Here is a 25,639-nt window from a genome sequence, read left to right as displayed (position 1 = left end):
ACTCACACTAAACGTATATTTGCCTTATCTTCATTGGCAGAGTCATTTAGTTTGGTTGTTTTAGTGTTATGACTCCTGAAAGGATATTGGTGGGTCTGGTGGCCTATAGTTTGCGAGTTAATGGGGAACAAACAAATTTAAATTGATCTTGGTACTGGTTATGATGAGGAGAAAAGAGATTTTGATTGAAGTGGCCTTAAAAGGGATTCTTGTGCAACAAAAGGGGAACAAGTTGGAACCAGAAGAAAGATGAGAAGAAGACATAACATCTTAGAAAAAAGCACATAAGGTTAAGAGAGGTGTAATTGTCTAATTGATTAGTTGACACTACTTTGGAAGGCTAACGACAAATAACACAGTCAACAAGCTAAGTTGAGTGCGTGCTGCGCCAGTCACTTATATTTAATCAGTGGTGCTCTCACCAAACACCAGAGTGGAGGGTACTACTTGGATAGTACTAGTTTCTACCTTTGTCGCTATTTTTTCCACCCTCATTTCTCTGTTTTTGACAGGGAAAAAGAAACCGTATATGCGGAAAACATATTCCAAAACAATAAGCCAATTGCACATTGGTGAGCGAAAGCGTATTCATGTGCCCTCGTAGATGATCAACCTGAATAAATATCTGATGTTATAATTTGATTGTTTATAATAGCAGGTGCCAACTATCAAAGTTGGTAAAATCTTTAGGTGATGATACCAGATGGCCGCAGCAATAAGTTACTGATTTACTGATCTGATTGATCTCGTTTAAAAATAGGCTTGCCAATCAAAAAGAAAAGGCAACTTCAATATCTTTACACTTACTGATTTAACACCTCCAATTCACAAAATCTATAGATGCTTGAAATTTTCAAAAGATTTTAGCATGTTACATGATCTTGTGGGAGATTATTTTGTTGAATGTGTCGAAACTATTCAAATCCGTGTGGGCAAAACCCATGTTTCAAATTCACGGATTGGCAAAGCCCATATTCTCAAATGGATCAAAATAAGAAGCTACTGCTTCTTTGCGCGCAGAAGAGATGCTGGAAATTGAACTTGATGCGGCACGTGCTCTAGTTGATTTTGCACAGTCAGCTTTACTTGAAAGTGAAGTAGAATGGGAGAAGAATTTTGATATGGAGGTGGTTTCGATTCGCCTGATCATCTTATATACAAGGACCTATACCGTACAGATTCTTCATTAGGTTTTTCTCCTAGTTGCATTAGGCTTGAGGGAGTAAATGTATATGGAAGCAAGGAAAGTTTGATCTTTGAATGGGGAATTGATGATGTCGTTAGTATCGAGTCTCGGTGGTATGCAAGGGTTGAAACAGCTCTAGTTAAACAATGTGTTAGGCTAACAGCAGATTTTGGAGCTGAAAATCCCAATGGAATTGATGAGTTGAAGTTTGCAGTTTGGGATCCTCATTGGTTTCAAAGGCGTGAGGAGATCACGTCTATGGATGCCAGATATGGAGCTATCTGGAGACTTTTGCTTGGTTGAGTCTTCTAGTTGGCATTAAAGTTGTGTTTTGTTATTTGGGAAGTGTTGTTAAGTTTGAACTCTGTTAGAGCATCACCAACGCATTTTTTTCCAAATTTTTTATTTCATTCCCTCTATTTCATTGGCTCAAATTCATTTTGGCACCCAAGGTACAAAATCTAGCCGTTTCAATTTTTTATATAGAAAAAAATTTGGATGTCAAAACTTGACCAGGGACCAGAAAACTTGTCCCACCCGCTGCTAAAATTGTAATTTAACAGTTTTAGCAATGCCTTGGCGACCCAAATTGCCAAAAAAATTGCCACCTATCCCATTAGAAATGGATTTTAGCAGTGCTCTTAATCTTAAACTCTGAAAGTTTAATGGAAGTCTGACATTTATTTTTCATTTTTCCTATTATATAGGTAAGTCGTACAAAATCTTGCAAAGCCAATTAAAAGAGTGACGATAGTAAAAAAATTTAATTGACTTCCAAGAGAATTTGCAAGGAGTATAAAGACAGTTCCCTACAATCTCGCAATATAGACATTTCGCTATATACATCCACCTGAATAACACTATGGAGCTTCAAGTAATGACAGTAGGCTTCTCCCTTCCTGTGAATTCCTTCAGCTTTGAAACCAACAACGCCAAATCTGAACATAAACAAACAAATTCATTGTTGCTGACTGACCATGGAAATCAGTGTTAGAACATTCTTTTGACTATGTTCGACATTCAAAAGAGCTGAATTTATGTAGAAGATTATCTCCATGGTGGAGAAGTCGCCTCCACTAAAAATGAAGCTGCTCTTACCCAATACCCATGTGGGCCAAGGAGCGTGTATCATTTTCATGTGTGAAATTAGTGCAACAATCAAAGGCTGAAGCTCACTCATACCAATGCAGCCAATAAAAAAGACAGTTCAAGCAAAAAAAGATACCTACCTATCAATGGCTTCAGAGCATCTTGGGCATCCACGTCATGTTTTGTGACATCTGGCTCGAACTGTTCAATATAAATTCGAACAGTGGCTCCAGCTGAACCGGTTCCCTGGAAAGATCAAGATTCGTAAAATATGTCCAATTCAAAAGAAACTGAATGCATCACGCAACATGAGAATATAACACGTACTGATAAACGGAATATGACTCGCGATCCATCTGTGAATACAAACCGAACGCCTTGCTTGGATGCAACACTACCATCCACCTGATAAATTCTAGATGAAATGAGAATCACATCCATGTATGACCAAGAACGGTTCAAGAAGGCATTCACCTTTCTACTAGAATGAAGGCAATTATTGTTAAAAATAAGTAAAACTTACAGGATCAGTGTAGGTAAAGTCGTCTGCAAACTGAAGGACGTAGCTTCCTATAAGAGGACATTCTTTTAGCATTTGGAAGCTAGACAAGGTAAACATACTGGATCAAGACGAAACTAGTATCGGTAGTAAGGACTTACCATACTTTTCTCCTCCCTCGCTCTTAGAGATCAAGTCTCTAAGATAACTCATCATTTTATTGGCTCCTTCAGATTGACACTCCTATATTAAAAATTAAAACTTAATTCAAGAAATACTTCGTTATGACCAGCCAGCAGCAAGCAAGAAGCAGTACAGCGAGAGAAATGATACACCCTTGACGTTCCTAAATTGAGTGTGTGTTGGGGAGGGGGAGGGGGGGGGGGGGAGAATTCAAGAAATACTTCGTTATGGCCAGTCAGCAGCAAGCACGAAGCAGTACAGCGAGAGAAAAGATCCACCCTTACCCATCCGAAATTGAGTGTGTGTGCGTGTGTTGGATGGGGGGGGGAGGGGATTGTATAGTCACATATCAAAAGGGTAGAATGTACCTCGTAATCATATCTAGAAAAGAAGTTCCTCCCATAAGTCGCCCAGTGCTCCTTGACAACATCAGCAACAGAAACCAAATTTTCATCAGCCTTCTTGTCCTTATTTCTGTACGCAATGATTGACAACCAAGCTAAAACAGCCCTATGAGCAGAAACATTAGTCACTTAAATATGTAAGGTAGCTCACGCTTACATGTTACAACTCTATTTAATGTTAACAGGAATATACAGGCAGACATTCTGAATGGCAAGCAAAATACCCACACCACCTATCCCCAAGGACAATATTTACATCAGTTCTACGAATGTCAAATATAATACCACTGCTAAAGCCTTCTACGAATATCAAATATTACCCCTGCAAAATCCTTCTTGAATTTTTTGGGACCATTTGACAGCCACAGTATTTTAATCTCTCTCTCTCTCTCTCTCTCTCAGGCTGACATTACAATTGAAAAAAAACAAAAGCACAAATACAAGGAAACAACGATAACCTATCACCCCAAGTCCAAGAACATAAGACAATCGCAACTAGCTACAAAATACTAGAGTTTCTTCTTCTTAAGGAATTCTCAGAGTTATATAAATACTATTGAAATCAACAAAGTTAAGTTGTTGGTTGTGGATGTTTCATTTACCAGATGCCATCCTTCTCTCGAATGTGATCAGAACCCGTTCCAAAACTTTCTTCACCACAGATTGACAACTTTTCAGCATCCATAAGATTCCCGAAAAATTTCCAACCAGTGGGAACCTGGTCCAGGAAGTCTTAGTTTAGATGTATTCATTTTTTTGTTAAAAAGTAATTTATCTATAAACAGTGTCCCTCCTGCAGTAAATTTGCAAACTGGATTGCCAATGGGTAATGCATTTGTCTTACTAGTCACACCTCAAAGAAAGGGAGTTTCAACTTCGCAGCAACACGATCAAGAGCACCACTTGTAGGCATAGATCGAGCTAAACCCTAATAGAAAGCAATGAAGATTCAGAGAGAAAAACTTTCCCAATAGTTCAAGAAAAACTTAAATGGTAAAGCCGCATAACAATTTTACCTTGGGACCATTCTTAAAATAAGGTATGGCAGCTTCCGCATTGGCTGCAATAATTGCAACAGAATCCGAAGGAGTAACAAAAAGCCTTTGCCAAGAATCATATTCCGATCACCATCACCTGTATAACAGTAAGACAGCTAAAAGTTACAAATATTAGTCACATTCCTATCTTGCTTGCTCCAACTCAAAAACCCCATGACAGAGAAGGTGAAAAATGATTCCAAACACGATAATTTTGTATATCACAGCATCGCGCAAAAATATTTACAATGGTAAACAGAAGATGGCAAAACCCCGAAAGGAGGATTCGTGTACTCGGCATCAGTAACTGGTGTCGTGTTATTATGAGTTGCTATTTTATTGGAAAATGCACAAAAATTCCCCAAATAATTCTGGAGTGAAATTTAATTCATAAAGTAAGCACATTGAAAGAGGACCGCGCGCGCGGGGGGGGGGGGGGGGTTTCTTTCTGTCAGGTTGATATTGGACCAAAGACAGCCTTAGAACAATGCCGTAAACCTGATTTGTATTAGAAGATAATTTCTCCTATCTACAGGCAACTTGTTCTATTATTTGATGTTTCTTGTCCTTTCTATTATGCAGAGTTTCGAGTCACTTATCAGAACTTTTGCTATTGTTGTTTAGTACTACGGAGAAAAGTAGTCTAAAAGCAAGGTCATGCTAGGACACACAAGCAATGGAAATTGGTATAAAAAATTTGAAAATTACTTTTATGCCAAGTAACATGAACACTTCATATCTCAAAAAATATCCGTGTCGGACACACATTCACGGACATTCGTGTCGGACACAGAAACATGTTGCGCATGCAATTTCAAACTAGAGTTTCTTCTATACCCTAAAAGACTAAGAAATCATTATACTAACATAGTTACAACTCCATGTTACACCACTTTCACAGTTATTTATTTGTGAGGTGCTTTGTACGGTCTTGAGCCCAAGAATTAGTTGTGTAACAACATAATAGTAATAGTTTTCTTTTTAATTAGTTGTGTCCCCGTGTCCTTCTTCATATAGGTTGTCAACGTTGTGTCAGACGTATCCATGCCGGACACCGACACGCATATCCGTGTCGATGTAACTTAGCTATTAATGTCACAAAACTTGGTCTTCAAGAACAATGATTAACAAATGATGGATCCAAATTTCACCATTCGTCATGATGAAAATTACTGGAATTGCAACTGGATCAACTTAAGTTAACTTGAGAGAGAGAGAGAGAGAGTACCTTTGACCTATCTAATTGTAATGATGAAATTGCAATTCTTGCAGGGCAAAAGTATTAAGCGGTTTGGCCTTATATTATATAGGAAACAATATCACTATGAATTGTTCTGTGCCTTAATAGTGCTCAACTTTTTATATTTGCAATGAATTTCTATTATTCTATATATACTTCATGAGGATCAGAGAGAAGTATTATGTAGTGTAAGTATTTATTAAGATCCCTGGACCTAAGACATGGAGAACATAATTCATCACATGTAAGACCTCAAAATATTATATGTACCGTCACTCGCTGCTCCAAAGTCTGGTCCATTCTCTCCGTACATTATGTCAACTAAATCTTTGGCATACCTAATCAAAAGAGAAACATAAACTTTATAACAATAAGAATCCAATTTCAACACATTCAGTTCTAGTTTACTTACGTAAGATTGGGATCAGGATGGCCATGCCCAAAGTCTTCTAATGGCACTCCATTTGTAATTGAACCCTGAGATATATAGCAAATAATATACTAATATAGTCAATAGTTTCATTTATAGAAAAACTGTCGTATATATAAAGTGATGCACAAACATACTGGATCAGCTCCTAGGCTGTCAACAAATATAGGTTTCGCATAAGCTCCGGTAACTGCATGCATGGCATCAAATGTAAACCTGAAAAGTTGCAAGACTATTAAACAACTTGGGAAAAGGAACTGAAATTTAAAGTAGCAGAAAGTAAGAAGTAACATGTCAAAAGATAAAATCTTAAAGTTAGAAAAGGCGACTTGCAGTTATTAACAAGTAACAATTAATATGGAAATCAAAACAATTCCAAGTGACCATTAGCAGAATGAGTACTAATTAAAAGAACAAAGAGACTCTAAGCGTATGGTGAGTTTGATCTCTAGCAAAGCATTTGATGATAATATGTTTGTTCAAGGAAAAAAAAGGCACTTATTCACTAATGAATGAACACACTTTCACAATAATGTTTAGCTGCAAACTAAAGAGAATCTTCGGTATTTTGAAAGACCAAGGTTACAAGGTACCATATAACAGGGCAGGGGTAATAAAAATTATATAAAATAAAAGAGTATTGTTAAGAACTTAAGAATTATACTGGTATTAGGAAATATTCCTATAAGGAAGGATATTATATTGTATCATCACATACTCTATAAATGTGATGAGTAGGTAGTATAATGATCGGTAAAGTTTAGTTTTGAAATAGGATGAGATATCCTATATTACAGGTTACAAAGAAAAAGAAAACAAAAGACAAAAACATCAATTCGTCCCATCGGCTCATTATAGAATCCCATTTGCGAACGAAAGTCTCAAAAGGAATGTCTCGAAACTCGTCATACACTTTCCATTCTTCTTTTTTGTCGTGGGTATCTTTAGTATTATAAAATGCTATAGAGTATAGATAGTATCATTCTCTACAACTCCTCCCAACCCTAATATAAACTTCATTATTCCATTCTTCTTCTCATTCACCTTTTCTTATTGGTTTCCCATATTATGATACTTTTATAACTCTCCTAAGCATAACCATTTACAAGTACCAACAAGTATGATGCATCAGACATGTAAACTAAGAATTGATGTTGATGCATTCTAGGGTTAGAAACCCTTGTTTTGAGTCCTAATTGGTTCATATGTTACTAGGGATTTTAGAAGCATGTTTGGTTGCTAATTTGGTGTTTTTAGCATAGGTTATTTTTAGGTTTATATGTAATTCCGAAAATTAGTTGTTTTAGTTTCTAAATTTGAATTAGAAGGCTAGCTTCTAAATTCATAGTTCCTTTAGTCTATATATTGAGTTGTAGGCCATTGGCAATACTGGGTTGTTGGTTATAAACTTTGTGTTTGTGTGAGAAAGGTTTTCTCTTCGTGTGTGTTTGTTATTGATTATTTGTAGGGTGATTACAAGCGATAACTTGTCATCTCCCTTCTCAAATTTATGGCTTTCAAGTCCGGTTGTCACGCACAACTGTAGTGGCTCACAAGCAACCAGTTCATGATTCTTTGGCGTCACGTTCATATCTATATGCACACTAGTGCATCAAATGCCCTCCTTCATACTTCCCATTCTCCATTCTTTGATGGCAAACTTCAATTTTCCATATCTAAAGTTCGAATTATTGCACCATAGGTTTCCAACCAGAGCACATATCTCGGTTCACTATAAAAATGAAGGAATGACATTAAATGAGATGGATATAATTTGAGGCTTCAAATCATAGGAACCCAAATTAAAAAGTAAAAGGCCTTTTGTACCTTCTCACTTCAAAAAGAATAACTTGATCAAATGATCCAAAAAAGCCCAGAGCCCTTTCCCCACAACTAATAAAGAATGTATAGAATCTAGATAGTAATGATAAAATAAATTATCATATATAATATATATATATATATATATATATATATATATATATATATATATATATATATATAAGAATTTTAGGTAAAGATCTGAGTACGCATGGCAGTTCACTACTTGAGTATGACAGTTCAAAAACAGAAAATGAGTATCCTTCTTACATAGAGTAATGATCTTATCACTTTTTGAATGAAAAAAAATCACAGAACTGGTAACATGAGCTAGAGAATTCAGCTCAAACATGCATATAGGGAGAAAAAAATAATAATAACAAACCCATAATGGAGTTTAGTAGTAATTTACAACAACACACATTAACAACCAAAACGTAAATTGTATATTATAGGCAAAATGCATACCTGAAATCTGATCGAGAGATGAGACTTTTGATCAGCTCAAAGTCAAATACATACTGCAGAAAAGATCACCAAAAAACTATTAAATGCAACAAAAATAATCGATACTCTATTCTAGAAGACAGGAAAGATGTGCAATCACCTTCATTAGCTCCAGGTAATCAGAAACAGGGTCTATTACTTCCACAGTGAAGTTACCATACTTGGTAACTCCTACATCAGAAAGATTAACATCTGGAACGTTCGCCATCTTGATTTCAGAAATCTACAGACACATTTGTTCAAATCATACTTCGAATGCAGAGTTAGTAAAACCAAGTCGAATAAATGAAGATCTAATGTCTTTAAATGTCTAAAAGCACAATTGGGATAAAAACATACTGAGAGAGTGTTTCCATAAATCTTGTCTGTAATTGACTCAGGTGCAGGCTGTCCACTGCTGTAATTGAACTAAAACAACAAAAGAAGGGTGTTTAAGAAAAGTCAGGTAACAAAATAACAAAAATACAATTTCAGCACCTTTAATGAACAGACACTGCAGTTTCTTTCTTCTATTTTCTTTTTTTCTTTTTTCATTTTTGATTGACAAGGCTGTTTTGGATGAGATCAGTAACTCAATAATGCTGCCGGGGACCGAACCCCAGACCTCTTGTATCATCACCGTACTCTTGATCAACCATTGCAGTTGATCAAGAGATACAGTGACTCTGTGAGAAACATATATTTTATGCAGTAAATCCAGGGACATTAAACAAAATTACAAAAACAGAACAAAAGTCCAAAACAAGTTATTCTAAATTTCTAATGATACAAGAACTCCAATTTTCAAATAAGCTTACCAGGATTCCAGGACATATCCAAAAGTATAAAAAGTAGACTTAGACTGTCTAAAAATTGGGGTATCAATGTAATCTAAAACGTTTTTTTTACACTGATTACGGCCATTCTTCAGGAGAGGATCAATGAGGTAGTAATAACAGGGCCTAGTGGGTTCTACTAAACATTGTCGGAGGGCTCACCTTGATACCCCAATCATATTCAGGCCCACCAGGATTATGGCTCGCACTCATAATGAAACCACCATTGGCCTGTCCAGGGAAATATTTTGCAAACAAAAAAAAGATGAGGAAGCTTGCCATAAATCATCCACATGCTAAAAACTTCGATGAAATGCAATGCACATCTTACATTTTGCTTCCTAATTACAGCTGAAACAGCTGGTGTTGACAGAATACCATCCCTGCCGTTATAAAATTTCATTGTCAGATTCCTTATCTCCCACAAACAAAGAAAACTTACAATAGAAGGAATGCAAATAGCTCTAATAATTAAAATATGATAAAATTAACCAATGCTTCCAAGGACCACACATGCTCTGCAAAAAAAAACTAGCTCCAAAAATCAATTAAGAGAGCCCTCAAGCATGAGGACCAGCCGTAACCAAAATAGGACATCCTATTGCCAATTTTGTTTGAGAGAGTTGAAGTTTATTTTGTACTTGGATAAAGACAACTTATAATCTACATTTTGTTGTTACAAGCATGATTACACTACATTATAAACGAACTATTGTATTTGAAAAACATTTCCAAGACCCAATCTATTACCATGAATGTACACTTTTAGCTAATCTTATACCTAAGTTCCATATTGCATATTCTCTCTTGTGGAGTTGATCTATGTGTTCCTATAGTCGCAGCAGTCTTAGGTGACATTACAGTAAGAAATTCTTTCCGTAAGAGTTAAGGTCCACAAATACTTCATTTAATTGCTGATTTTCAACTAAAGCATATGTTCATGGTCAAATGGTCCAAAACAAAAAGGGTTTCTACTGCAAAATAGCCACAACATACGAGTTACTGACCTGCCCACAAGAATTTTTCCAACACCATTGCCTGCTGCGATTTTGATAATTATCTGCATTTTTTCAGTAATAAGAATAACTGAAAACTAAATAAGTTTAAGATACAATTTACCCACACAACTAGAACAATTAAAAAACCTGTGCCGCCTCCCGGTTGAAGTATCTACCGTCACCTCCTAACACTAACGAACCATTCTTAAAATCCTCGGGTGGCAAAGAATCAAACAATGCCTACATAACATTTGCCAAAACACGGACGTGTTCAAATCCAAACTAGAACACATTCAAAAGCAAGACATATATGAACTAACCTGAATCCAGTTGGCAAGGTAATTATCTTGCATAAACACTTTAACCTAATAAACAAAAGTTGTTAATAACAATGAAAACAAAATAATAAAACAACCAAAAATTAATAAAGCATACCTTCTTTCGCAAACCACTAGTCCCGGTTTTCTGTCCTTCAATTGGTTTCGTTGGCACCGAAGTAATCTAAGCAATGTGACACACCTCAGTTATTAGTCTTATTACAAATGAAAACAATAATTCGAATAAATAAAAAGCCACGTACCTTGATATCCTCAGGTTGAACTAAAGTAGTGGAAGAAGCTTTAACTACATTAGAAAAACAAGTTTTAATAGTTCTGCGAAGAAGAGAGGTTTTTGAGTTTGGGAAAAAGAAGAGGAGGAGAAGAAGAAGAATTTGAGAGTTTGTTATTAAATGAGTATGAAGAGATCATCATCATCGTTTCGAGCTTCAGAGAAACTGCCATAGTGTTTACTATTTTGAGTACTTGACTAGAAATAAATAAGAGTGATGAGAGTGGAGAGATCCGAGAAAGTGTGCTGACTCTGTGCTGTGGGTTCTTCATAGGTGCCACGTGTCCCAGTATCTAATTGCCTATTTCTTATCTCATTTACTCGTGCTACACAAGTAGTTTACAACTTTCGTGCTGGGTTATAGGTGGTGAATGTTATTGTAGTGATACGAAAATCACGAAAATAAAACAAATTAGCATGGATTTCCTATGAAGTTAAAACGATTAATGCCTTTTTATTACTGCATGTTATATCTTTAACTGTTTCATACTTATATTTGGAAAAAAAAAAAAAGCTGATAGATATTATTGAAGGAAATTTCGTTACTAAACTTCATTAAGATAGTGGAGGAAACCATTTTTTTAAGTTCTAATGTTACACATTTTTATATTATCCTCCTGTATGTCTAAAAAATATATGCACTAAGCAAATATAGTTCTACATTCAATGTAGCGGAAAAAAAAAATCTACTTGGAAGTAATGACTGAATTAATTTGTGAAGAAATACTTGGATATTTGATGGATGATAATGTTACCGGAAAGTTGGAAATAGATCCAGCGCTAGGTTATGATAAAAGGTAAATCAAGCTATTTCTAAGATCTAAGATGTGGAAATAGTTTCTATTTCTAAGATCTAAGTGGGAAGAATTACTAATTCTAAGATGTAAGAAGATGTGGGAAGATGATTATTAACTATTTGATTTGTAGTGGATATAAAATAAATCCAATACCTGAAAAGCACCCTAATCAATCTAAAGAGTTGATGATACATATATACGATGTATTTATAGAATGTATTGATACATATATACGATGTACAAACCACCATCATCAATGTAAAGAGTGCCCCTGGAAAGATGCATGGCTATCTGTTTCAGTACCTCTTTTTAAAGTTACTAATCAAATTCCTCTAAAATACAAACGGAATGAAAAGCATTGGACTATATACTCCGTACATATAATCACAATTTGGCAACTCTAAAACAAGAAGAGTAACTAGACTCATTTAATTAGAGAGGGCCTCTTGGGTCTTTTTAAAGAGCTTGTGCTGAAGATGTTGAGCAAATGTGCGAGGAGGAAAGGTTGCTGGTTCTGATTCTGTGAGGAGCTCTTGCAGCGGCTTGAGGACAATCTTCTCTTTTGGGGGCTCACAGAAAACCGCCCACGAGATCCTGACCTTCTCCTTGTTCACTAGTCCTCTGTGTAGTATACTCTTGTACTTTCCGTTGCTCAATATCTCTAATGTGTCTCCAATGTGCATGATAATAGAGCCCGGAACACACTTGGCTGTCACCCATTTTCCTCCGATATAGACTTGCAAACCAGGCACCATGTTGTGGAGTATAAAGGTGAGGGCACTAACATCAGTGTGCGCTTCAACACCAAGTGCCAGTTCTGGTTGTGGGCATTTAGGATAATAATTGATCTTCATTTGCATTATTAAATCATCCATGCCCCCAACTTCCTCTTCCAGCCTCCCTTCTTCCAATCCCAAACCAAGTGACAGTTCGGACAACACCTTCGTCACCAGGCCTCTCAGTCGTCTTGCATACTCACTCGTCGCATCCCTTCACCAGTTCACCACCATCATTTAAACCACTTAGTCCGACTTTACAACAAAAAAGACATTCATGCGACAAGAAAATGAAATATAGCTAAGCAAACAGTTATATTCAAAAATGAAATTCATCTTAAACTTACGTATAGCCAGTGGGTGTTTTAGGCCAGATTGACATGTCACGTTTGTCTTCAGGGAAGATAAGATGAAAGAAGTAGTCCTCCCATTCTAGCTGGCCACAAGCAGTGTTTGCAAGCTTGCTACCATATCCCGCGATTTTTCCTGATGCCTGATCATTAGCAAACTTCTCCTTTTCCTCAATAGGTTGATCGAAGAATGCCTTCCCTGCTTCTTTGAGTCGAGTTAGAAGATCCTCAGGGATACCATGGTTCACAAGATGCATAACACCCCACTCCATGGAAGCATTTTTCAACTCCTCCCTACATTTCTCCCTCTCTTCTTCGTCCTCCGAATAAATACCTTTTAAATCAACAACTGGAATCTGGGGTCCTTCGTCGTACTTCTTTTCCTCTTCAAACACATCACTAATGCTGTTACGCTCCTCTTCAGTACGCACGTACTCCTTGGGAATATATTGGATGCCACTGCTTGCTAAACTCTCGACTCTTGGTACCATTGCTGCTTGCTCAGCTGCTGCTACTTGTGGTGGCTCAGGGACTTTTGGTGCTGCAGCCATTGGAGGTGTTACTGTTACTTGTGTTGGCATTGCTAAACTTCTTATTTCCCCTCACTGCTACGTTATGCAAATCTCAAATGAATTACTAAGGATTATAAATTAAGAGTGAAATAGGTAGCTGTATATTAGAAGGTTAGAAGTATGCTACTTACAGCTACCAAATAGAAGTTCTGAAGGCCTTATTGTGGCTGACAATCTAGTTATTGGGGCAGTGGATGGTTGAGGCACGAGGTTAGCACCCAACCGTCTTTAAACTCTTTTTAACAACCATGCACGTTCCACCAACCCTTCTTCACTATTCCTTGCTTGCTCCCTTTCATTTACCTATTCCTTCCTGCTGGTCCTTCGACTAGTTCCAACTTCCCATTGTCCACCCACTTACCAGCTTTATGTGGGCTTGGATGTTCGGGTCGGGGCGTTGGGCTACCTCTGCAACTATATTTGGATCTAGGACCAGCTTGGTTTAGACTAGAAAAGGACCGCAAGAAACTTCCCATAAACATCAACATACCTATTAACCTATACATAACATTTAGTCAAAAACTTCAACTGGAAGATCTTCATTCTTTCTAACATCCCCAGCATCAATTTCATGTTATGCAAGCATTTTATATAAGAAGGTTCAGACTACCAAAATATGAGTTTAAGCAGTAACTCCTTCCAAATAAATCCAAACAGTAATTCCTTCTAAAATCTCAAGATAGAAAAAACAAACGAACAAAAAACCACAAATTAAAAAAAAAAAAATACATCATACTATAAACAAATCTCTATATGAAGTTTCAACGATAATTCCTTCTAAAAACTACTGAACCATTTCTGATCATTTGAACGAACAATTTCTTACAAATCTCCAAATTAAAGGAGCTCAGGTTTCCACCGAGCAAAAAAAAAATTCAGTTTCTCTGTAACAATCTTACTCAACTCCTACCCCAAACATAGTTGAGCTTTACATGTCAATTAGTTGTAAAATTCATCACTGTTCTGAGGAAGACAATGCTATCAATTGGGGAATGAATCAAACGAATGACTTGCGAAGAATATCCAATTGGTAGAAAATCAACAAAACACAGTACAGGAGAGTCCACCACCTCTTTTAAGCATCAGACCGTACCAATGATATTTCTTTTCAAGCAGGAGACTTTTAGCGGCCAGGCATTGTAAATGGGTCCAACATGTCAGATACTTTCTTTGTAGATTCATTCACTTAAGTTGCAGTTTCTAAGGTAGGGATGATCATACTTGATATACTTGGTCCAGTATGGCCTATACTTGGTCATTGCTATCTCTAACCATGGCTTCATGTTCCCATTGTAGTGGATAACAGCTGCATTTACAATCTCTTGCCGATCAATGCTTGGATTATATCCCAATCCAAGCACATGCCACGACTTATTGAGTGGATGTGTCAAACGGTAGAAAGTAATCAGCCCTGGCGGCAAAGTACCAAGCTTCCAAAGAACCCTGTCTTCATTCTAAATTCAAGAATAACAATAATATATATTAGCAGGAAAGTAATATAGACAACATAACATTATTATATCAGTATATGGAAATGCATGTATGCACGTCTGGTATATGTGGTTGCGTAAAAAATGAATTAACAACTCCAAAACAATGGTGAGAGGGGAAAAACTTTGCTTACCATGCTCTGCCATTTATGATAAATTCCAGTTATGTCCCTTTTCTTCCACTCCTTCAGATCAAACATATTCATTCCATATGCCCATCCACATGCATTTGGATCAAAATTCTTTGCAATATGTGGATTGGAAAAATTAAGATACTTGTCGAACCGGTGGAAGCTCTGCCCACAGGTCTCAACTGCGCCATTCACTTTCCCATGAAGATCAACTGACCACAATCCAGTCAAGTCCTTCTGGACTACAATATCATCGTCAAGAAATAAGATCTTGTCCAACTTTGGGTATACCTCAGGAAGATAAAATCTCAAGTGGTTCAACATAGAAAGATACTTTGGGTTCCTATATTTCAGATTGGAAGAACCGGCAGATAGGGTTGTGGGATGACCAGCTGTAAAATAGTACTCTTTCATAGCAGCTGATTCCAGTTGCCGTAGAACAGGGCAATAAGATGAGTTGAGCCATTTAAAGTCATCTACATTTTCAACATGGATTGTGGCTTTTCCAGGAGGGTTCAACAGAAACCACATATTCATGGCTCCAAAATTCAATTTATCGGTAACAAGATGGAAGACATGCTTTTCAGGTTCCTGAAATTCCAAAAAACAAAAAAGCATTTACTTGAAGAAACAAACAGATGATAAATTAATGTTTGAAAAGTCACCATTCAATTGACATAAAATATGTTCTTTTATGTTACCTTGGCATTCAAGATTGTTGAGTTGACCACCACCGACGCAGCCAGAACGTTGTCAGAGAAAAGAGCATAATGGTAAAGATTGGGATTTTCCAAATTGTCACTCCTTGGAAACTTTCTTTTCTCAGGAGATAATAGGTAATAGCCAATGGTTAAACGCATAGCAAGGCAGTGAATCCCATTTGGAATTGTTTTGGCAGCCAATTGGCTTAGGAATGTGCTCTGCTTTTTTAAACCCCTCACTTGCTCATCTGCTGATTGAAGCATAGCTCTCAGCTTCTTGGTCACCAACTTGCAGTCATAAAGTTCCTCTCTGGCTTTTGCCAGAACTTGACCCATAGCTTTCACCTTTTCAGGAGCACTAGAAATGCGGAAGTTCAGTATAACCAGAAGGAAAGATCTATCAAGACTTGATATACATTAACATTGAAAAGATAAATTGTTATTACCTGTGAGGTAGATCTGCATCAGAAGTTGCCTCTCCCAAGGCACGTTGACTTTCTTTCAGCCGAACTAGTATTTCCTGGTATAGGTCAAGCTTGTCTTTCATCTTTGCAATGCTTGCATATACTCTAGCCATAATCATTTGATCTCGCATCAAGCGTACATTTGCATCAGTATTTTCATTCTCATTATCTCGCCTCCATATACTGTATTTTCCCAAAACTGCAGAGTCAACTGCTTTGGTTCGTTCAATGGCAGCATTTTCTAGTTTAACAATTGCCTCATCATCTTGTTGGACCAATTGAGAGGCCCGTTTCTCACGCCTCTTTTCCCTCAATTGCTGCAAGAAGCACAGAAACGATTGGATATAAACAACAGGACTAATACTACAAGCAAAGCTTGATGGATATTTGGACTAACGATCAGGTTCCATTCTGCTGATAATTCCTCCAAGCAGTATCAATTGTGTAATTATTAATTATCATCCCCGCACAAAGTGTGAATAATTTATTACTAATAACACTGAAATATAAGAGTAACAGTGCAGGAGAAAGTTACCCTCCGAACAAGTTTTTCTGGTGTATCAAGAAATTGAGAATGCTCATCTGCATTATAGCATGAAGAAAAGTTTACAAATATTGGCAGGTACGTAAAAGATGTATCAACAGAAGCAACATATACAAATGACTCACCAGATAAGGTAATATTCTCCTTCTTGTGATGGACATTCTCTTTTGCCTCATGGAGAACCATCTTCTTTGGCTTAATAGACAAAGATAAAGCATGTAAGGATCACTGCTGCAAGTAGGACTTACATTCAAATGTAAATGCAAAAAGGGAAAAGAGTAATCAGCACAACAGTTAAGAAAAGCATACACATGATGTCATATTTACCTCATCTAAAGTGGTATTGTGCTGGTCAAAATTCTCCATGCCAGAAACTTTCCAAGAAAATGACAAAGGGTTTTTCCTGATCAAATCAAGGCTCCAGGGCCCCAAGTCCCCAGCGTTTGCAGTGATGGTATCAATGGCCTGTCACACATATTGTAAGTGTTAGATGGCTGTGCAAGTGGGAATTCGCCAACTACAAAATGCTTGCTAATGTTTCTGAAAATATTCATCACTGGACCAGGCTCAGCTTCATATTTCATTAAATCAACTTGCCTCCTTTGAAAAAAGGGATTTTAAGTGCTGCATAGCGAATCGTTCCCTCCAGTCTACAATCTGCAACCACTCAGCCGAAAATTATCCTCAAAATTAGAAAACCAATTGCGTAACCTTGCACCAATCGACAAATGACAAAAGTCCAAAATGGGCACCTGTTTACCAGTTGGAAGATCCTTTTGATCTGCCAAACAAAGAACAGACTCATCAAATTAGATGGAAATCACGTAAAAATCACCAAATGGAATACCTAAAATATATAGAATTATACCTGACTTCATATATTTATGCTGCCATAAGGAAGATTGAAAATAACTATTTCTTGAACAAATTTTCTTTTTATTTGTGTACTATATTTTTCATTTTTTAAATCTGTACAGTACAGTTGTATTTATATGTGCCCAATCAAAAGGAAAATAGGACGAGACATACTACAGTAAATCAATAGAAACAAAACAAACAAAATACGAGAATAAGAGAGCTAGAGATAGAATCTAAGTCAGCTCATAATGGACTCTCATCTACACACAAAGTGCTCATAAGGTATGTCTTCAAGTGGTATCTGGACTTCTGATCCACTCTAATATACATTAATACAGATGGGTGACAGATTAGTTCAGGAAGATTAAAATTTCATGGAGAAGATTCAAAACAACTATGCTGTGACAAAAAGCAGAAGTATAGCATACAAGTACAATCTAGGATGAGCTATCCTACTGCACAAGAAACAACAGAAGTAAGAAAAATAACAGTGAAAAACTGACAACACAATCCACAAAATATTGATGAGCAAGAGAAAGTGAAAGTTGATTGATTTATTAGTATAACAGCTGGATTGGGAGGCCTAGGTCCAACTGTCCAAGGCTATAGCACGAAGGATAAAATGTCACTGAAGGTCATTACGCAAATGGAGTCCTACTCGGACACAAGCCCAACTACTTTCACAGTTGCAGCAAAATAAAATAAAAATACGCGTCTTATGGCTACTACGATGGTGTTATAGAGTATAGACTCATTGAAAAACAAAAAGAGTAAATACAAATATTAACAGCAGAGGAAATGAAGTTAAGATGAGGCATACTACAGAGACACCAATGACAAAATCATCGTTTCGTACTATTAATGCCCATCAGGAAAAGTGAGAACAAACTCCCATATGGTGTATCTCCCCATTCCTCCCAAATCATCATCCACAAACCCCACATAACTTCAAACAGTACAACGCTCTATCCTAAAAATGAGTACAATCACTGAAAAATAAAAAGGCTTACAACAGTGATAACAGATAAAAAAAAAAAAAACATCTATTTCACAATCATATGCATTAGTTGATATATAGTATAAAGGACCCAAAAAAGGCTTTATATAGGACAATGCATATTATATAGGAATGAGATCTACAAGTGTAAAGAATAAAGAAAAAAGACTAACCAATGGAATGAAGACCACGGCCAGTGAGAAAAATCAAAGGAGCCAGGACTGAAAAGAATATAAGAGCTATTACAGGTACTGGAAACCCACATACACCTCCTCCTCCTCCTCTATTTCTTTGTGAGCCCAAACCTCTTTTTGAAGCCATTCTTAATTCGTTAATAAAAATAAACCCTATAAATAAATAATAATGTGATTAGAAAAAAGTAAAATTAGAGAATTGAAATAGTGCAGAAGAAGAAAAAAAGGATGGGCATTACCAGAGATCAAATCGTGTGAATGACACGTGTGGATTCAGTGTGAATCGAGTGGATTCCGATTTATAATTCGCATTATATATCAAAGTGTGAGAGAGAGAAAGATATACCGGAAAATACGGAAACCTAATTTGAAATATTTTGCAAATGAGAGAGAGAGAGAATTGAAGGGAAAAAAAAATAGACAAAAGAAAGCGTCGGTGAGGGGTAAAGGAAGAAGAAAGAATTGATGAGTTGGAGGGAATGTTTACGTGTTTGTTTTTCGCTATATTTTTAATTACTACTTTTGTTTTACTGTCTTTGTTTTCACTCTGTGAGTCGGCACCAACAACTGATTTAGGCCGATTTATATATTGAGTAATCTTTTTAGCAGATTTTCCTTGTCCAATTATTTATTTTGTCTTCGTCGTGTAATGGAGCCCTAACACTATACCAATGTTTTGAAAACTGAACCGGCGATTGAACCGATTTTTTGTTAAAATAGTTTAACCATGGTTTGATTTGGTCAGACCGATTGATGTTTATTTAGTAAATTTTTTAATAATTATAATAATAAAATAAATAAATACATATTTTAATTCAATATTAATTGGTATTATATATCAAAACGAATTTTTATACAAAAACACATAGTAACATGTTGGTTTGGAGTTTAGACTATCTGGTTTAGGTGATAGATTCAACTCTCCACATTATCAATTTTTTAATAAAACAAAAAATATATATATAGTAAAAGTGATCCGGTTTAGCTAAACCGGTTTGGTTCAACTACGGTTTAAATTTAAACCGATGGTCCAACCAAAAACTCAAATTATACCTGATCCAAACCGAAAATTTACCGGTTCTGATCGGACCCCAGTCTAGTCCGGTTTTCTAAACACTGCATTATAATTTAGGCTGAGTTGGAATCGGTTAAAACTCTTTAGAATTAAACAGTTTGAGTTGAATCAATTGACTAGTTACAAAGTAGTGAGCATTAGTTTAATTCTCGATAATTAATCAGATCTAAATGATTACACTAATAATTTAATTAAAGATAAAGTTGATCCGTTAAATAAGATTTGATAGTATCAAGTCTCAATCTCATTGTACATTGTAGTAAGTTAGTAACGCATGGATAATACGGAAGATGGTGTTGATACTTGATAGTGACACCTTACCAACAGTCCCAGCAATATAACTGTGAACATGTTTCTAGTCAATGCCTTTGGCCTTTGCTAGTGTTATATATTATGATGAAATATATATTTTTTGTTTTGGTAATCTATATCATGAAATCTTGTGTGAACCTAAACCAACCAACTAGAAGTAAAACACACAATATCCCTCCCACGTCAGATTTATAACCATCCACGTGTCGTAGCAGTATGAATCATAGGATCTCCATCTGACTTGGCAAATTATTCTTCCCTCCATCTTGTAATGTCCAGTCCAAGTTATTGAATTTCTTCCCTCCACACATTCTCATTGCCTTATCTTTCCTCTGTTTCTGTCTCTCGCTTGTATAATGTTTGCACCAATTAATTGTCTAACTGCTTCACTCAAACATGTTGACCCAGTTAGGGGTTGCACTCACTTCTCCTCGTTTACTCTTTTCTCCTCTCCCCAAACCTTTCATCTCTCTTTCATCATCATCTTATTCTTCACCAACTTGTTCAAAAACTCACTTCAATCCATCTGTCCAACTTATTAATCACAAACTATCACCTCGGCATCGGCTTTTCATTATTTCACCTAAAGCCACTGAGCAACAACAAGGTTACTTTCTTATGTTTTGTCTAGTATATATCATCTCGGTAATTCAATATAGTTTACTTAGACTGTGGATATTATTTTCAGGTCAGGTAAAAGAAGATGATGTTTTTGACAGTAACATCATGCCATATTGTAGCATTGAGAAACAGAAGAAATCATTGGGGGAGCTCGAGCAAGAGTTTCTTCTTGCACTACAAGTACTCACTCTAATACTTGTTTTAATTCCTCTTGTGATTCTGTATAAAGTAGCTTATGTTTGATTTGATCCAGTCATTCTACTATGAGGGAAAGGCTATTATGTCAAACGAAGAATTTGATAATCTCAAGGAAGAACTAATGTGGGAAGGAAGTAGCGTTGTTATGCTAAGTATGTATTCCTTTTTTCCTGTGTAGTCTAATACATTTTGATTTTACCTAATGGAATCCTTCAAACCAATCGTTTAAGTTTTTCTAAGATGTCAACCACGTGAATTTATTCCTTTTGCAGGTTCAGATGAACAGAAGTTTTTGGAAGCTTCAATGGCTTATGTTGCAGGAAAACCAATACTGACAGACAAAGAATATGATGAATTGAAACTGCGATTAAAGGTATAGTTCCCCACATTTGCTCTCCAACATGAGAAAGTAGTATTTTCATACTCATGAACAATTACATATAGTTGTTCCAAGATCATCTTACACAATCCAGGGCAAACTTACCGTCCAACTTACTTAGGCGACACTAGACATGCATAGCACTTGCAGTTGCAGATAAGCTGTAGAAATTAGATGTGCAACTGGAGTTTCTATAATAGACTGTCAATCCTTGCGCCCCGGTGTTTTTAGGATGTACAAACTAGAAAACTCTCTTTCTGAATTTTTAAGCACAACAGAATAAAGTACTTTTGATGCTGATGAAAACTTATCAAAGTCTGTGGAATTGGATCTGTTATTAGACATCCTACCATCGAAGCCTTATCTTTACCTTATTTTCATGGATGGTGTTTCTATTAATCATATTACTTGATTCTCTCTCTGATCGACCTGCATATTAGTCCTGCTTGACTGCCTTCCTAACGTGTACCCTTTAGTTTCAGTTTCTTATTTTGTCACGAATCAGAGGTTTATCACTTTATCGATTGTCTTACATGCCTTAAATTGAAACTCCTTAAAGCATCCCAGGTATGTAAAACTTGTGCTTTCTTGAGAGGAACTTCCTATCGATATAGGATCTTATTAATTCCAATGGTACCTAGAAGTATGGATACACATTTACGCACACAACTTTGAAACCCAGACATTCGTAACTAATATCAGAATATCAGATGACCACTATAGCCGGCAATTCTTCAGTTTGCTTCACATTACATTTGGCAATCATAACAAACTACTTTGAATTTTGAATTTGTGTAATCTGTTGTTCTTTCCTATCTTTGTCTGGTATTGATACATAGAATGAATTTATGCTACCTTTATTTATTTAGGCACAAGGAAGTGATATTGTAATCATAACAAACTACTTTGAATTTTGAATTTGTGTAATCTGTTGTTCTCTCCTATCTTTGTCTTGTATTGATACTTAGTATGAATTTATGCTACCTTTATTTATTTAGGCACAAGGAAGTGATATTGTTGTCGAAGGTCCAAGGTGCAGTCTCCGTAGTAGAAAGGTATGTGCCTCTGGAATCTTAATACTTGGGTAACAACTGATTCAGCGTCTGCAAGATCTCTTTCTAAAAGCGTACCATGGTCCATAAATTATCTGGTCACAAAATTAAACAGTTGAATGCTATAAGTCCTTTTCTTTAGCTTCAACTTTCTGTTTGTAAAACCTTTCATCCCGCAGTGTGCAATCTTTTTATGAATAGAAATCCTCTGTTGCATGACTCCTTTTCACAAACCAACCGCAGCCTTTGCACAACACAATTTTGTGGGAACCTCATTCTTATGGCTCTTATTTATGTCATGCATGAGAATTGGTCCCTTTCATGGTCCAATCAACTTTATGCATGTCATATGTGAATTTGATGACTTTTCTCCTTTCGTGCATGAAATTCAGTACCATACAGGTTATCTACAATTCACTTAAAAGTGTTGAAAATAAGTAATATGTAGCATGCTAATCCAATAAGAACACTGACACTATCCAGTGCAAACAACTACATGGTTAACTATTTTAACTCTGAACTTGGTGTACCAAAATACCAAAAGCTAAACATTGTAGAACTTTCCACCTAAGCTTTATATTCACCTCATTTAAGTCCCCCTCCTTTTTTTGTTCCAAGTCTGAAATAAAATACATTGGAGTTGTCTCACTGAAAAAACCGGAAATTGGTTTGCACTTATACAACTTTCTTGTTTCAGGTGTACAGCGACCTTTCTGTTGATTATTTCAAGATGCTCCTGTTGAACGTACCAGCTACAGTTGTTGCACTGGCATTGTGAGTAACTGAATTAATATCGAGATGCCTGACTTTTACGCTAGAATGACATTGTCAATTTGTCATTGCTAATGTTGTCCCATATCAATTTCTTCTAATGTCATTGTTTTGAAGAGTCCATTGAGGTCACAAAATATTGGTCAATAATATTAGGATTTCATATTAGCCTAACTTACATTGACACAGATAGGTGTGTCCGTATCCATGTTGGATACGATGTGTCTGACACGACGAAATATCAAAAATTAAGTTAATTCACGTACAATATGTGTCCGTGCCCATGTAATATAGATATTAACTATCTGAAAGAGTTCTTTCAGTTGTTCTAAATGGGCCAAACTTCACTTTTAAAGGAAGGAATCTTAAATAATATTTCTGTTTGATTACACTAGGTTCTTTTTCCTGGACGACTTGACTGGATTTGAAATCACTTATCTGTTGGAGGTTAGCCTTTCATTCTGTCTTTCATGTATTTAACTTAATGACTCTCCTAGTATGTTTAGTGAATGAATGAATGACTTGGTAGTGCATGATCTCTTCCTAACAACGACATGGTTTTATCCTTTAAATGCAGCTTCCAGAGCCATTCAGTTTTATTTTCACATGGTTTGCTGCTTTACCTCTCATAGTTTGGCTAGCCCAGGCATTCACAAATGTAATTGTGAAAGATTTTCTGATTCTAAAGGTACCGTTTCAACTTTCAACCTATATCTAGAACTAACGTGAAAAAAGTACAGTTTGTATTGGGGCTTTTTATAGGAATGTAACTATGTTATTTGTTTTGTAGGGACCCTGTCCAAACTGTGGAACAGACAATGTTTCGTTCTTTGGAACTATACTATCAATTCCTAGTGGTGGTGCTACCAACAAGATTAAATGCTCAAAGTAAGTCTTCAGCAACTTGATGACTACTGTATAAACCTTGTTATGGTAAGCATTCATTTTCTGGATTGATTATTAACTAAAGCTATGATCTTGTAATATGTTTCCAGTTGTAGCACCGAATTGGTATATGATTCAGGAACGCGTTTGATTACGTTGCCAGAACCCAGCGTCTGAAGCTTTAGTGAAGGTATTCACTTTATGTTTTCAAGAGATTCCCTACCATTTTACAGAAGCAACAAAGATTTAGGATTTTAGGCTATATGTTTATGTGCTGAACCCTCATCCTCTAAACTACTGAGGATGTGCATTATGTGGTATGTATTTGTATTTACACGTTTTTCATATTTACATATCTGTGTGTATTTCTTTTTATGCTGTTGTATGCGTCTATATATCAACAAATGAAATGAGGTCCATGCATGGTGGTGGATTTTTCATTTTTCAACACATTTCAGAAAGCATGCAATGTCGACCCAGTTCAGCAAATCCAAAACGTGTACATGTATGCGTCATTTTTTCTTTTTGGGTGAGATAGCATGTTATACTTCCATTCAAATGGTAGCTCTCGATTCCCCCAAGTTTCAATCAAGAGGTAACACTTAATCCTCAAAGATTTAGGATAAGGAGTAACATTTAGGATAAGGAGTTAACGTTATCATCATACCTAGCACTCAGCATTCTCTGACCTGGTATTTTCATTTTTGATTTTTCAATCCTGGTATTTTATCTCAGTTCTTTACATTAATTATAAGATACTATACAACCTACAAAAGCATCTTTGCTTTAAGGGCATTTCTTTTTGTATTTCAGTTGTGATTTTGAATGCCAACTTCAAACTGCACTTACATATCTTTACCATATTCCTACTATATGTTGTATTACGGAGTACTTTTAATGCCTTTTTCAAAAAATTATATGCTTATTCTGTTGTGCATTCGTCTCTCAAACATAGTTGCAGTTATTCATAATAAAATACGTTAGCAGAATACTTCGTTCTGCAGGAGGGGTTCAATGCGAAGGTTTCATGTTTGGTATCTGCAGATGGAGAATAATGGATGTGTTTCTGCATCATTTGGCTGGATTGAGTATCAATGCATCATCATCCTCCATGGAACTATGAAACAGAGAGATTACAGTCCAAACTCCAAAGTAGACTGTTGATGCAAAATGTATATTTAATACGTAAACTTGATACTGGGCAACAGATAACACTTGTTGTGATGTAAATTTTTCTATTTGTGGAATCAATTGTTCCATTACTTGTGGAATATTTACAGCAACTATTCTCCGTCTCGTCTTTGCATGCCTTGGGATACTTCATAGCTAAGCTATCAGCCATCTAATCCCTCTCCACAACCAAATTACAGTAGTCTTTTTCACATTGTTCTTAAATTTTTGATGTCTTGACTAAAAGAAGAATTTGATGCAAAGCAAATTGAAATATCCTCAACAGAAAATTCACCAACATTAAAAACAAACAACTCTTGGTCGTGTTGGAGTTATCCCTCACATGAGAATGAGAAAGAAACTGGAGGAACGTCTAAAGAAGTCGGAGCGCACACGCGCTTGACTTAGCCTTGTTGGGAGCGCCCTTGCCGTGAAAAAGGACTTAGTTTTTCATGATAGGTGTTTTACTGGAATTTGGGTTCGA

At 36.2% G+C, this 25,639-nt stretch overlaps 4 protein-coding genes across 8 annotated transcripts; 1 reads left to right on the top strand and 3 right to left on the bottom strand.

Annotated features, from left to right (window-relative positions):
* Nucleotides 1–1,847: 1,847 nt before the first annotated feature.
* On the bottom strand, nucleotides 1,848–11,148 carry LOC147513838 (phosphoglucomutase, chloroplastic-like). Of its 3 annotated transcripts, none has more exons than XM_086597147.1 (22): nucleotides 10,790–11,148; nucleotides 10,645–10,710; nucleotides 10,530–10,574; nucleotides 10,357–10,449; nucleotides 10,219–10,271; nucleotides 9,543–9,594; nucleotides 9,374–9,442; nucleotides 8,736–8,804; nucleotides 8,497–8,619; nucleotides 8,358–8,410; nucleotides 6,206–6,284; nucleotides 6,051–6,115; nucleotides 5,909–5,976; nucleotides 4,378–4,495; nucleotides 4,215–4,289; nucleotides 3,964–4,079; nucleotides 3,326–3,467; nucleotides 2,936–3,017; nucleotides 2,799–2,845; nucleotides 2,603–2,680; nucleotides 2,416–2,521; nucleotides 1,848–2,124 (listed from the first exon to the last, which is right to left on the bottom strand). In XM_086597147.1, exons 3-15 carry the CDS (start codon nucleotides 10,560–10,562, stop codon nucleotides 4,283–4,285), a joined length of 882 nt encoding a protein of 293 aa, XP_086453273.1. In that variant the 5' UTR covers nucleotides 10,563–10,574; nucleotides 10,645–10,710; nucleotides 10,790–11,148; the 3' UTR covers nucleotides 1,848–2,124; nucleotides 2,416–2,521; nucleotides 2,603–2,680; nucleotides 2,799–2,845; nucleotides 2,936–3,017; nucleotides 3,326–3,467; nucleotides 3,964–4,079; nucleotides 4,215–4,282. The 3 variants fall into 3 exon arrangements, with proteins under 3 accessions (XP_086453273.1, XP_086453274.1, XP_086453275.1); XM_086597148.1 differs by having other exon boundaries at nucleotides 10,790–11,028; XM_086597149.1 differs by having other exon boundaries at nucleotides 3,326–3,456; nucleotides 10,790–11,028.
* Nucleotides 11,149–11,801: 653 nt separating this feature from the next.
* On the bottom strand, nucleotides 11,802–13,416 carry LOC147513837 (anthocyanin synthase-like). Its single transcript, XM_086597142.1, has 2 exons — nucleotides 12,739–13,416; nucleotides 11,802–12,605 (listed from the first exon to the last, which is right to left on the bottom strand). The coding sequence occupies exons 1-2, from the start codon at nucleotides 13,320–13,322 to the stop codon at nucleotides 12,044–12,046; spliced, it is 1,146 nt and encodes a 381-aa protein (XP_086453268.1). The 5' UTR covers nucleotides 13,323–13,416; the 3' UTR covers nucleotides 11,802–12,043.
* A 613-nt stretch (nucleotides 13,417–14,029) lies between these two features.
* Nucleotides 14,030–19,156, bottom strand: GAUT1 (galacturonosyltransferase 1). The gene is made up of 11 exons (XM_086597140.1): nucleotides 18,932–19,156; nucleotides 18,672–18,845; nucleotides 17,396–17,424; nucleotides 17,241–17,300; nucleotides 16,971–17,108; nucleotides 16,769–16,838; nucleotides 16,635–16,681; nucleotides 16,082–16,416; nucleotides 15,636–15,993; nucleotides 14,938–15,525; nucleotides 14,030–14,767 (listed from the first exon to the last, which is right to left on the bottom strand). Exons 2-11 carry the CDS (start codon nucleotides 18,817–18,819, stop codon nucleotides 14,492–14,494), a joined length of 2,049 nt encoding a protein of 682 aa, XP_086453266.1. The 5' UTR covers nucleotides 18,820–18,845; nucleotides 18,932–19,156; the 3' UTR covers nucleotides 14,030–14,491.
* Nucleotides 19,157–20,379: 1,223 nt separating this feature from the next.
* LOC147513835 (PGR5-like protein 1A, chloroplastic) lies at nucleotides 20,380–25,271 on the top strand. 3 transcript variants are annotated; one of them, XM_086597143.1, is made up of 11 exons: nucleotides 20,380–20,686; nucleotides 20,768–20,880; nucleotides 20,954–21,050; nucleotides 21,171–21,271; nucleotides 22,276–22,332; nucleotides 23,027–23,103; nucleotides 23,496–23,547; nucleotides 23,678–23,788; nucleotides 23,891–23,988; nucleotides 24,096–24,175; nucleotides 24,990–25,271. In XM_086597143.1, the coding sequence occupies exons 1-10, from the start codon at nucleotides 20,476–20,478 to the stop codon at nucleotides 24,160–24,162; spliced, it is 984 nt and encodes a 327-aa protein (XP_086453269.1). In that variant the 5' UTR covers nucleotides 20,380–20,475; the 3' UTR covers nucleotides 24,163–24,175; nucleotides 24,990–25,271. The 3 variants fall into 3 exon arrangements, with proteins under 3 accessions (XP_086453269.1, XP_086453272.1, XP_086453271.1); XM_086597146.1 differs by having other exon boundaries at nucleotides 20,417–20,686; nucleotides 25,030–25,271; XM_086597145.1 differs by having other exon boundaries at nucleotides 20,417–20,686; nucleotides 24,973–25,271.
* The last annotated feature ends 368 nt before the right edge of the window (nucleotides 25,272–25,639 follow it).

This window comes from Coptis chinensis, chromosome 3 (assembly GCF_015680905.1).
Source record: "Coptis chinensis isolate HL-2020 chromosome 3, ASM1568090v1, whole genome shotgun sequence".
In the NCBI taxonomy this organism is placed as follows: Eukaryota; Viridiplantae; Streptophyta; class Magnoliopsida; order Ranunculales; family Ranunculaceae; genus Coptis; species Coptis chinensis.
Note: the sequence above shows the minus strand (reverse complement) of the source record. Positions and strands in the feature narration are given on the sequence as shown.

Bases quoted from the DNA above. Each gene is read 5' to 3' on its own strand.
- LOC147513838 (XM_086597147.1), bottom strand. From the start codon at position 10,562: ATGCAAGATAATTACCTTGCCAACTGGATTCAG. The intron at 10,450-10,529 runs GTTAGTTCATAT...AATGTTATGTAG, and splicing joins ACCTTGCCAACTGGATTCAG to GCATTGTTTGATTCTTTGCC. The intron at 8,411-8,496 runs GTGATTGCACAT...TCTTTTCTGCAG, and splicing joins ATTACCTGGAGCTAATGAAG to TATGTATTTGACTTTGAGCT.
- GAUT1 (XM_086597140.1), bottom strand. From the start codon at position 18,819: ATGGCTTCAAAAAGAGGTTTGGGCTCACAAAGAAATAGAGGAGGAGGA. The intron at 17,425-18,671 runs GTTAGTCTTTTT...TTTGTTTGGCAG, and splicing joins CCGTGGTCTTCATTCCATTG to ATCAAAAGGATCTTCCAACT. The intron at 16,839-16,970 runs GTAAATATGACA...TTGTCTATTAAG, and splicing joins ACAATACCACTTTAGATGAG to CCAAAGAAGATGGTTCTCCA.
- LOC147513837 (XM_086597142.1), bottom strand. From the start codon at position 13,322: ATGCCAACACAAGTAACAGTAACACCTCCAATGGCTGCAGCACCAAAA. The intron at 12,606-12,738 runs GTAAGTTTAAGA...GAACTGGTGAAG, and splicing joins AAAACACCCACTGGCTATAC to GGATGCGACGAGTGAGTATG.
- LOC147513835 (XM_086597143.1), top strand. From the start codon at position 20,476: ATGTTGACCCAGTTAGGGGTTGCACTCACTTCTCCTCGTTTACTCTTT. The intron at 21,272-22,275 runs GTATAGTTCCCC...TTATTTATTTAG, and splicing joins AATTGAAACTGCGATTAAAG to GCACAAGGAAGTGATATTGT. The intron at 23,104-23,495 runs GTGAGTAACTGA...TGATTACACTAG, and splicing joins ACAGTTGTTGCACTGGCATT to GTTCTTTTTCCTGGACGACT.